Source organism: Oncorhynchus nerka, linkage group LG13 (genome assembly GCF_034236695.1).
Source record: "Oncorhynchus nerka isolate Pitt River linkage group LG13, Oner_Uvic_2.0, whole genome shotgun sequence".
Lineage (NCBI taxonomy): Eukaryota > Metazoa > Chordata > Actinopteri > Salmoniformes > Salmonidae > Oncorhynchus > Oncorhynchus nerka.
In genome coordinates this window covers 7,620,312-7,632,839 of record NC_088408.1, presented here as the reverse complement: position 1 = coordinate 7,632,839, position 12,528 = coordinate 7,620,312, and the positions used below count along the sequence as shown (strand labels likewise).

Here is a 12,528-nt window from a genome sequence, read left to right as displayed (position 1 = left end):
CCAGCCAATAGGCAAATCTCCCAACCAATAGGCAAATATCCCAGCCAATAGGCAAATATCCCAACCAATAGGCAAATATCCCAGCCAATAGGCAAATATCCCAGCCAATAGGCAAATATCCCAGCCAATCACAACACTGACGGGTTGTGAAATACCGTGAAACACTCATTTCACCACTACTGCCGATATTCAAACAAATCCTATGTGTAGCACCTTTAACGCCCCTAACGGGTATAAAAACCAAGATGTCATATTGTGACATGTTCCCGTGCTACATACCTCCTCAATAGCAGCGTCCTGAAGCAGGGAACGGACATCCAGCCGCACCATGTGACGTGGAGACGACTCCCAGTTACTGGACATCTAGACGGACAGAAAACAGAAAAAGAAAACAGAACGGGAATAAAAAAAACACTATATATTGCCATTAATTACTCAAAAAAAATAAAAAATACTATATATTGCCATTAATTACTCTAAAAAAATACTATATATTGCCATTAATTACTCTAAAAAAATACTATATATTGCCATTAATTACTCTAAAAAAATACTATATATTGCCATTAATTACTCTTAAAAAATAAAAAACACAATATATTGCCATTAATTACTCTTAAAAAATAAAAAACACAATATATTGCCATTAATTACTCTAAAAAAATAAAAAATACTATATATTGCCATTAATTACTCTAAAAAAATAAAAAATACTATATATTGCCATTAATTACTCTAAAAAAATAAAAAATACTATATATTGCCATTAATTACTCTAAAAAAATAAAAAATACTATATATTGCCATTAATTACTCTAAAAAAATAAAAAACACGATATATTGCCATTAATTACTCTAAAAAAATAAAAAATACTATATATTGCCATTAATTACTCTTAAAATAAAAAAAATAGAAAAACTATACAGACAAGAAAATAAATAGACAATCTATGTATGGTCTATCACTGTCGTTATCAATGCCTTGATAAATATGACCCCTGAATCCATGAAAATGTATAAGAGCTCTGACTCGAGGACACTCAGTACACTACCTTTTGAATATCTTTCATCTTCCGTCCGTGGGCATTTCTTTTAGCACAAGTCTGATTGTCTGCCGTGATTTCAGCCAAGTATACCTGGTATAAAAATACATTTGACACGTTTCCACGTAATATAAGCCACACCAGGAAATGTATACGTTGTAATTCAGTTCGAATCTCCACACTCGTACACAACTTCGAATTAAGTCATTCATTGGGCATGAATTCTAAAATGGTAAGCTAGCATGGACTAAGGAACGGTAGTATCGTTGTCTATCTGCATTTAAAAAAATATATATTTCAAGATATGAAAACGTCAACTCACCTCGAAGCCTTTAGTCTTGGCAGCACTCCAGAACTGATCAAAGTATTTAACCCTGTCATTGATAGCGTCGATGATGATGAAGGGGAAGAAGCCGTCGTCTAGGGTCTTCCTGAATGTTTTTAGCATGCTGTTCCTGTACGTGTCTTCCATCTCCGCTTCGTACTCGTATTCCAGACACTGACAAAAAATTTGAAAATAAACAATTTATGAATATGATATTAAAATACAAAATAAACATGTGTTCAAATATTTAATTATAAACTGGGTGGTTCGAGCCCTGAATGCTGATTGGCTGAAAGCCGTGGTATATCAGACTGTATAAAAACAGACAAAACATTTATTTTTACTGCTCTATTTACATTGCTAACCCGTTTATAACAGCAAAAAGACACCCCGGGGGTTTGTGATTTACGCCCAATATACCACGGCTAAGGGCAGTGTCCAGGCACTCCGCGTTGCGCATAAGAACCGGCCCTTAGCCGTGGTATATTGGCCCATATACTACGGCTAAGGGCTGTGTCCAGGCACTCCGCGTTGCGCATAAGAACCGGCCCTTAGCCGTGGTATATTGGCCCATATACCACACCCCCTTCGGTGGGTTATTGCTTAATGAAAACACCATAGCCTAAATGGGGCCCATTTGCTTCACGTATTACAATAGCTCCAGTCAGACACCATATTATACATGGGTAAGTTTTCTTAAGGCCTACAGTCATCTCCTACAGAGAGATAGTATTTCACTAAAAACTGCTCTCGTGTAGAAAGCCTTATGCTCCACATATAGCAGGAACACACACACACACACACACACACACACGTTTAAGTCAGTAAGAGAGCAAACAGAAGGACACACCTTGAGTTTGACTCGTTTGCCTGTTTCTGGGTCCTTCTCCACCTTCTCCACCTCCGTCATGAAGTAGTCGTCTAACCCCAGCACTCTGGGTGGAGCCCCTCCACACTCCACCTCCTTGTCCTTAACCCGCGCAACAACATTTAACATTTTAGTCAGTTAGCAGACGCTCTTATCCAGAGACACTTACAGTTATAGTGTACTCATCTTAAAAAAAAAAGAAGGTAGCTAGATGAGACAACCACCTTTCACAGTCACAGTAAGCAAAACTTCCTGAATAAAGCCGCTAGCAGAAAAAAGTCAGAGCTAGTAACGACAAGGTATTTCAGTGAGAGAAGGCAGCGCTCCAGACGTTTCAGGGAAGACGACGACTACGAGTGGTGCAGGTTAGAAATGGATAGCAGCGTGCGTTTAAGACGAGTGGCGCAGGTATTTGGGTTAACCTGATCCACCATCCTGACCGTCGCTCTCTCGTAGCTCTCGAAGATCAGGATGGTGGAACGAGGCTAGGTAGTTGACCGCTGTGAAAGAACTCTGGGATATAATATATAATATATTATTATATCGGGAAAACAGGAAACGTGTGACAGGAGAGAGAACATTTCATCCCAGACAAGTTATTATTACCACAACAGAACAGCCACGTTGGAAGATACAGGAAGTACTGTATTTAGGTTCCACTCACCCGTATCAGCTTGGCCACATGGCTTTTTCCACTTCCTGGTAGGCCTCTCATTATGATGACGATCTGAGAAACATCAGAGGTTATGGAAATCACTCATACATGAGACATGCATCTGGGGATATGAGATCTGTCTACTCTTGTTGTACTTGTATTGGCCTACAAGGTTGAGGATGTTATTATCCTGGCAACGCATTTCTTAATTGTCCCCGAGAGGGATAAATAAAGTTGCATTGAAGTGAATGAGGGAAGTACTGTATTTAAAGTTGCATTGAAGTGAATGAGGGAAGTACTGTATTTAAAGTTGTATTGAAGTGAATGAGGAAGTACTGTATTTAAAGTTGTATTGAAGTGAATGAGGGAAGTAGTGTATTTAAAGTTGCATTGAAGTGAATGAGGGAAGTACTGTATTTAAAGTTGCATTGAAGTGAATGAGGAAGTACTGTATTTAAAGTTGTATTGAAGTGAATGAGGAAGTACTGTATTTAAATGTGTATTGAAGTGAATGAGGAAGTACTGTATTTAAAGTTGTATTGAAGTGAATGAGGAAGTACTGTATTTAAAGTTGCATTGAAGTGAATGAGGGAAGTACTGTATTTAAAGTTGCATTGAAGTGAATGAAGTACTGTATTTGAGTTGCATTGAAGTGGGAAGTACTGTATTTAAAGTTGTATTGAAGTGAATGAGGAAGTACTGTATTTAAAGTTGCATTGAAGTGAATGAGGAAGTACTGTATTTAAAGTTGCATTGAAGTGAATGAGGAAGTACTGTATTTAAAGTTGCATTGAAGTGAATGAGGAAGTACTGTATTTAAAGTTGAATTGAAGTGAATGAGGAAGTACTGTATTTAAAGTTGCATTGAAGTGAATGAGGAAGTACTGTATTTAAAGTTGTATTGAAGTGAATGAGGAAGTACTGTATTTAAAGTTGTATTGAAGTGAATGAGGAAGTACTGTATTTAAAGTTGCATTGAAGTGAATGAGGAAGTACTGTATTTAAAGTTGTATTGAAGTGAATGAGGAAGTACTGTATTTAAAGTTGCATTGAAGTGAAGTACTGTATTTAAAGTTGAAGTGAATGAGGAAGTACTGTATTTAAAGTTGCATTGAAGTGAATGAGGAAGTACTGTATTTAAAGTTGCATTGAAGTGAATGAGGAAGTACTGTATTTAAAGTTGTATTAGTGAATGAGGAAGTACTGTATTTAAAGTTGTATTGAAGTGAATGAGGAAGTACTGTATTTAAAGTTGTATTGAAGTGAATGAGGAAGTACTGTATTTAAAGTTGTATTGAAGTGAATGAGGAAGTACTGTATTTAAAGTTGTATTGAAGTGAATGAGGAAGTACTGTATTTAAAGTTGCATTGAAGTGAATGAGGAAGTACTGTATTTAAAGTTGTATTGAAGTGAATGAGGAAGTACTGTATTTAAAGTTGTATTGAAGTGAATGAGGAAGTACTGTATTTAAAGTTGTATTGAAGTGAATGAGGAAGTACTGTATTTAAAGTTGCATTGAAGTGAATGAGGAAGTACTGTATTTAAAGTTGTATTGAAGTGAATGAGGAAGTACTGTATTTAAAGTTGTATTGAAGTGAATGAGGAAGTACTGTATTTAAAGTTGTATTGAAGTGAATGAGGAAGTACTGTATTTAAAGTTGCATTGAAGTGAATGAGGAAGTACTGTATTTAAAGTTGTATTGAAGTGAATGAGGAAGTACTGTATTTAAAGTTGTATTGAAGTGAATGAGGAAGTACTGTATTTTTAAAGTTGTATTAAAGTGAATGAGGAAGTACTGTATTTAAAGTTGTATTGAAGTGAATGAGGAAGTACTGTATTTAAAGTTGTATTGAAGTGAATGAGGAAGTACTGTATTTAAAGTTGTATTGAAGTGAATGAGGAAGTACTGTATTTAAAGTTGTATTGAAGTGAATGAGGAAGTACTGTATTTAAAGTTGCATTGAAGTGAATGAGGAAGTACTGTATTTAAAGTTGCATTGAAGTGAATGAGGAAGTACTGTATTTAAAGTTGTATTGAAGTGAATGAGGAGTACTGTATTTAAAGTTGTATTGAAGTGAATGAGGAAGTACTGTATTTAAAGTTGTATTGAAGTGAATGAGGAAGTACTGTATTTAAAGTTGTATTGAAGTGAATGAGGAAGTACTGTATTTAAAGTTGTATTGAAGTGAATGAGGAAGTACTGTATTTAAAGTTGCATTGAAGTGAATGAGGAAGTACTGTATTTAAAGTTGTATTGAAGTGAATGAGGAAGTACTGTATTTAAAGTTGCATTGAAGTGAATGAGGAAGTACTGTATTTAAAGTTGTATTGAAGTGAATGAGGAAGTACTGTATTTAAAGTTGTATTGAAGTGAATGAGGAAGTACTGTATTTAAAGTTGTATTGAAGTGAATGAGGAAGTACTGTATTTAAAGTTGTATTGAAGTGAATGAGGAAGTACTGTATTTAAAGTTGTATTGAAGTGAATGAGGAAGTACTGTATTTAAAGTTGTATTGAAGTGAATGAGGGAAGTACTGTATTTAAAGTTGTATTGAAGTGAATGAGGAAGTACTGTATTTAAAGTTGTATTGAAGTGAATGAGGAAGTACTGTATTTAAAGTTGTATTGAAGTGAATGAGGGAAGTACTGTATTTAAAGTTGTATTGAAGTGAATGAGGAAGTACTGTATTTAAAGTTGTATTGAAGTGAATGAGGAGTAAGATGATTGAGCGAGAAGTCCTTTATTTGCACCCTTTCTGGACGAGTATCTCGGCCTGGCAGTTTGAGAAGGTCCTCCACGTTCTTGGTCTCCGGTTTCTTCTCCACCCTGGAAGGAGGAGCAGTCGGTGGGGGGGGAGGAGGGTGGGACGACGTGGGGCCTCCTCCTCCTCTCTCCTCTGGGTAACTCCTCCGTTCACCTAGACCACAAGACAGGACAGTCAGTGCAAAGCAAAAAAAAGAGAAACCTGTCGCAATTTTACATGGCATGAAAAGGCATGAAAAGACAAGCAAACTGAAGATTAGTAGGACAATGGAAGTTGCCTTCACAAACACCATTTTGATTGTTAAAACCAACTTGTTTTTCGGCATGTACACTACCGGTAAAAAGTTTTAGAACACCTACTCATTCAAGGGTTTTTCTTTATTTGTACTATTTTCTACATTGTAGAATAATAGTGAAGACATCAAAACTATGAAATAACACATACGGAATCATGTAGTAACCAAAAAAGTGTAAAACAAATCAAAATATATTTTATATTTGAGATTCTTCAAATAGCCAACCTTTGCACACTGTTGGCATTCTCTCAACCAGCTTCATGAGGTAGTCACCTGGAAGGCATTTCAATTAACAGGTTTGCCTTCTTAAAGGTTGATTTGTGGAATTGATTTACTTCTTAATGTGTTTGAGCCAATCAGTTGTGTTGTGACATGGTAGGGGTGGTATACAGAATATAGCCCTATTTGATAAAAGACCAAGACCATATTATGGTAAGAACAGCTCAAATAAGCAAAGAGAAACGACAGTCCATCATTACTTTAAGACATGAAGGTCAGTCAACACAGAACATTTCAAGAACTTTGAAAGTTTCTTTCAGAGCAGTCGCAAAAACCATCAAGCGCTATGATGAAACTGGCTCTGAAGAGGACCGCCACAGGAAAGGAAGACCCAGAGATACCTCTGCTGCAGAGGATAAGTTCATTGGTGTTACCAGCCTCGGAAATTGCAGCCCAAATAAATGCTTCACGGAGTTCAAGTAACAGACACATCTCAACATCAACTGTTCAGAGGAGACTGCATGAATCAGTCCTTCATAGTCAAATTGTTGCAAAGAAACCACTACTGAAAGGACACCAATAAGAAGAAGAGACTTGGTTGGGCCAAGAAACATGAGCAATGGACAATAGACCGGTGGAAATCTGTCCTTTGGTCTGATGAGTCCAAATGGGAGATTTTTGGTTCCAACTGCTGTGTCTTTGTGAGACGTGCTGTGGGTGATCTCTGCATGTGTATTTCCCACCGTGAAGCATGGAGGAGGAGGTGTGATGGTACTTTGCTGGTGACACTGTCAGTGATTTATTTAAATTAAAAGGCACACTTAATCAGCATGGCTGCCACAGCATTCTGCAGCGATACATCATTCCATCTGGTCTGCACTTTGTGGGACTATCATTTGTTTTTCAACAGGACAATGATCCAAAACACACCTCCAGCCTGTGTAAAAGCTATTTGAGAGTGATGGAGTGCTGCATCAGATGACCTGGCCTCTACAATCACCCAACCTCAACCCAATTGAGGTGGTTTGGATGAGTTGGTCCGCAGAGTGAAGGTATTGCTGTAAACAAGTGCTCAGCATATGTGGGAACTCCATCAAGACTGTTGGAAAAGTATTCCAGGTGAAGCTGGTTGAGAGAATGCCAAGAGTGTGCAAAGATGTCAGCAAGGCAATGTTTCGCAGGTACTATGTAATGAAGCTGCCAGTTGAGGACTTGTGGGGCGTCTGTTTTTCAAACTAGACACTAATGTACTTGTCCTCTTGCTCTTTCTACTCTGGTTCGAGACAGTTTGTGCTGTTCTGTGAAGGGAGTAGTACACAGCGTTGTACCAGATCTTCAGTTTCTTGGCAATTTCTCACATGGAATAGCCTTCATTTATCAGAACAAGAATAGACTGACGAGTTTCAGAAGAAAGTGCTTTGGTTTCTGACCATTTTGAGCCTGTAATCGATCCCACAAATGCTGATGCTCCAGATACTAAACTAGTCTAAAGAAGGAAAGTTTTATTGCCTCTTTAAATCAGGACAACAGTTTTCAGCTGTGCTAACATAATTGCAAAAGGGTTTTCTAACGATCAGTTATCCTTTTAAAATGATAAACTTGTATTAGCTAACACAACGTGCCATTGGAACATAGGAGTGATGGTTGCTGATAATGGGCCTCTGTACACCTATATAGATATTCCGTAAAAGAATGTATCCGTTTCCAGCTACAACAGTCATTTACAACATTAACAATATCTACACTATATTTCGGATCAATCTGATGATATTTTAATGGACAAAACATGTGCTTTTCTTTCAAAAACAAGGACATTTATAAGTGACCCCAAACTTTGGAAAGGGAGTGTATGTTTGTTAGAGACTGCAGTACATAGCATGTCTTAGCATATGTTTGTTAGAGACCGCAGTACATAGCATGTCTTAGCATATGTTTGTTAGAGACCGCAGTACATAGCATGTCTTAGCATATGTTTGTTAGAGACCGCAGTACATAGCATGTCTTAGCATATGTTTGTTAGAGACCGCAGTACATAGCATGTCTTAGCATATGTTTGTTAGAGACCGCAGTACATAGCCTGTCTTAGCATATGTTTGTTAGAGACCGCAGTACATAGCATGTCTTAGCATATGTTTGTTAGAGACCGCAGTACATAGCATGTCTTAGCATATGTTTGTTAGAGACCGCAGTACATAGCATGTCTTAGCATATGTTTGTTAGAGACCGCAGTACATAGCATGTCTTAGCATATGTTTGTTAGAGACCGCAGTACATAGAACGTCTTACCATATGTTTGTTAGAGACCGCAGTACATAGCATGTCTTAGCATATGTTTGTTAGAGACCGCAGTACATAGCATGTCTTAGCATATGTTTGTTAGAGACCGCAGTACATAGCATGTCTTAGAATATGTTTGTTAGAGACCGCAGTACATAGCATGTCTTAGCATATGTTTGTTAGAGACCGCAGTACATAGCATGTCTTAGCATATGTTTGTTAGAGACCGCAGTACATAGCATGTCTTAGCATATGTTTGTTAGAGACCGCAGTACATAGCATGTCTTAGAATATGTTTGTTAGAGACCGCAGTACATAGCATGTCTTAGCATATGTTTGTTAGAGACCGCAGTACATAGCATGTCTTAGCATATGTTTGTTAGAGACCGCAGTACATAGAACGTCTTACCATATGTTTGTTAGAGACCGCAGTACATAGCATGTCTTACCATATGTAGAGGCACCATGGTCGTAGCGCTCAGGCCCACGTTCAGGCCCGCGCTCGAACGGAGGTCTGTCATAACCCCCAGGTCTTCCATAAGTATCCTCTCTGTCTCTACTGGTCCGGCTGCCCTCCCTCTCCCTCATGTCTCTGTCCCTGTAGCCCAGGCGAGGAGGTGGGGGACCGGAGCGAGGATGGCCTGGGGGTTGTCTGGAGAGATAAGAGAGACACACGATGAAAACCCCTCAGAACACAGCATATCTGGACCGGACCGGACTGGACAAAATACTTTGAAAAAAGAAAAGAAAATGAGGTTGCTGATCTTGGATCAGTTCCCCCTTTTAGATCATAATGAATATGATAATATGGACAAGGAGGACCTGATCCCAGATCATAATGAATATGATAAGATCATATAGATCATCACTCCTAACTCCTAACACCCAGGCCCCGGAGCAGGCAGCATTCACAAGACCACAACAACCAGCCAGACTAGTCAAAAGTAACACAGTGTGATATAATACCAGCTGGACTAGTCACAGTGTGGTATAATACCAGCTGGACTAGTCACAGTGTGGTATAATACCAGCTGGACTAGTCACAGTGTGATATAATACCAGCTGGACTAGTCACAGTGTGGTATAATACCAGCTGGACTAGTCACAGTGTGACATAATACCAGCTGGACTAGTCACAGTGTGGTATAATACCAGCTGGACTAGTCACAGTGACAGTGTGGTATAATACCAGCCAGACTAGTCAGTGTGGTATAATACCAGCCAGACTAGTCAGTGTGGTATAATACCAGCTGGACTAGTCACAGTGACAGTGTGGTATAATACCAGCTGGACTAGTCACAGTGACAGTGTGGTATAATACCAGCTGGACTAGTCAGTGTGATATAATACCAGCTGGACTAGTCACAGTGTGATATAATACCAGCTGGACTAGTCACAGTGTGGTATAATACCAGCCGGACTAGTCACAGTGACAGTGTGGTATAATACCAGCCGGACTAGTCACAGTGACAGTGTGGTATAATACCAGCCGGACTAGTCACAGTGACAGTGTGGTATAATACCATCTGGACTAGTCACAGTGTGGTATAATACCAGCTGGACTAGTCACAGTGACAGTGTGGTATAATACCAGCTGGACTAGTCACAGTGACAGTGTGATATAATACCAGCTGGACTAGTCACAGTGACAGTGTGGTATAATACCAGCTGGACTAGTCACAGTGACAGTGTGGTATAATACCAGCTAGACTAATCAGTGTGGTATAATACCAGCTGGACTAGTCACAGTGACAGTGTGGTATAATACCAGCTGGACTAGTCACAGTCACAGTGTGGTATAATACCAGCTGGACTAGTCACAGTGACAGTGTGGTATAATACCAGCTGGACTAGTCACAGTGACAGTGTGGTATAATACCAGCTGGACTAGTCACAGTGTGGTATAATACCAGCTGGACTAGTCACAGTGACACAGTGTGGTATAATACCAGCCGGACTAGTCACAGTGTGATATAATACCAGCTGGACTAGTCACAGTGTGGTATAATACCAGCTGGACTAGTCACAGTGTGATATAATACCAGCTGGACTAGTCACAGTGTGGTATAATACCAGCTGGACTAGTCACAGTGATATAATACCAGCTGGACTAGTCACAGTAACACAGTGTAATATAATACCAGCTGGACTAGTCACAGTGTGGTATAATACCAGCTGGACTAGTCACAGTGTGGTATAATACCAGCTGGACTAGTCACAGTGTGATATAATACCAGCTGGACTAGTCACAGTGTGGTATAATACCAGCTGGACTAGTCACAGTGACAGTGTGATATAATACCAGCTGGACTAGTCACAGTGACAGTGTGGTATAATACCAGCTGGACTAGTCACAGTGACAGTGTGATATAATACCAGCTGGACTAGTCACAGTGTGGTATAATACCAGCTGGACTAGTCACAGTGACAGTGTGGTATAATACCAGCTGGACTAGTCACAGTGTGGTATAATACCAGCTGGACTAGTCACAGTGTGGTATAATACCAGCTGGACTAGTCACAGTGACAGTGTGGTATAATACCAGCTGGACTAGTCACAGTGACAGTGTGGTATAATACCAGCTGGACTAGTCACAGTGTGATATAATACCAGCTGGACTAGTCACAGTGTGGTATAATACCAGCTGGACTAGTCACAGTGACAGTGTGATATAATACCAGCTGGACTAGTCACAGTGACAGTGTGGTATAATACCAGCTGGACTAGTCACAGTGACAGTGTGATATAATACCAGCTGGACTAGTCACAGTGACAGTGTGATATAATACCAGCTGGACTAGTCACAGTGACAGTGTGGTATAATACCAGCTGGACTAGTCACAGTGACAGTGTGGTATAATACCAGCCGGACTAGTCACAGTGACAGTGTGATATAATACCAGCCGGACTAGTCACAGTGTGGTATAATACCAGCTGGACTAGTCACAGTGTGATATAATACCAGCTGGACTAGTCACAGTGTGATATAATACCAGCTGGACTAGTCACAGTGACAGTGTGATATAATACCAGCTGGACTAGTCACAGTGACAGTGTGATATAATACCAGCTGGACTAGTCACAGTGACAGTGTGATATAATACCAGCTGGACTAGTCAGTGACAGTGTGATATAATACCAGCTGGACTAGTCACAGTGTGATATAATACCAGCTGGACTAGTCACAGTGTGATATAATACCAGCTGGACTAGTCACAGTGTGGTATAATACCAGCTGGACTAGTCATCAACATCCAAGGAGTGTTTGCTTGAAGCAGCAAGAACAGAACACAAAAACAAAATGTTACACAATAGTTCTACATAGCACTGTCACACAGTTCTGTACTGCCTCTTGGTAGTTCTACATAGCACTGTCACACAGTTCTGTACTGCCTCTTGGTAGTTCTACATAGCACTGTCACACAGTTCTGTACTGCCTCTTGGTAGTTCTACATAGCACTGTCACACAGTTCTGTTCTGCCTCTTGGTAGTTCTACATAGCACTGTCACACAGTTCTGTTCTGCCTCTTGGTAGTTCTACATAGCACTGTCACACAGTTCTGTACTGCCTCTTGGTAGTTCTACATAGCACTGTCACACAGTTCTGTACTGCCTCTTGGTAGTTCTACATAGCACTGTCACACAGTTCTGTACTGCCTCTTGGTAGTTCTACATAGCACTGTCACACAGTTCTGTACTGCCTCTTGGTAGTTCTACATAGCACTGTCACACAGTTCTGTTCTGCCTCTTGGTAGTTCTACATAGCACTGTCACACAGTTCTGTACTGCCTCTTGGTAGTTCTACATAGCACTGTCACACAGTTCTGTACGGCCTCTTGGTAGTTCTACATAGCACTGTCACACAGTTCTGTTCTGCCTCTTGGTAGTTCTACATAGCACTGTCACACAGTTCTGTACTGCCTCTTGGTAGTTCTACCAGCACTGTCACACAGTTCTGACGGCCTCTTGGTAGTTCTACATAGCACTGTCACACAGTTCTGTTCTGCCTCTGGTAGTTCTACATAGCACTGTCACACAGTTCTGTACTGCCTCTTGGTAGTTCTACCAGCACTGTCA

General features: G+C 39.8%; 1 protein-coding gene across 1 annotated transcript in view; it reads right to left on the bottom strand.

Moving 5' to 3' along the window:
• LOC115140368 (YLP motif-containing protein 1-like) overlaps positions 1-12,528 on the bottom strand; it is a 70,596-nt gene that overhangs the window by 24,401 nt on the left and 33,667 nt on the right. The window contains exons 12-18 of the mRNA XM_065026164.1: positions 8,900-9,102; positions 5,646-5,812; positions 2,901-2,963; positions 2,219-2,338; positions 1,366-1,542; positions 1,053-1,136; positions 280-363 (exon numbers count right to left, since the gene is read on the bottom strand). Coding sequence (XP_064882236.1) covers positions 280-363; positions 1,053-1,136; positions 1,366-1,542; positions 2,219-2,338; positions 2,901-2,963; positions 5,646-5,812; positions 8,900-9,102 — 898 coding nt within the window. The remainder of the gene's footprint in view (positions 1-279; positions 364-1,052; positions 1,137-1,365; positions 1,543-2,218; positions 2,339-2,900; positions 2,964-5,645; positions 5,813-8,899; positions 9,103-12,528) is intronic.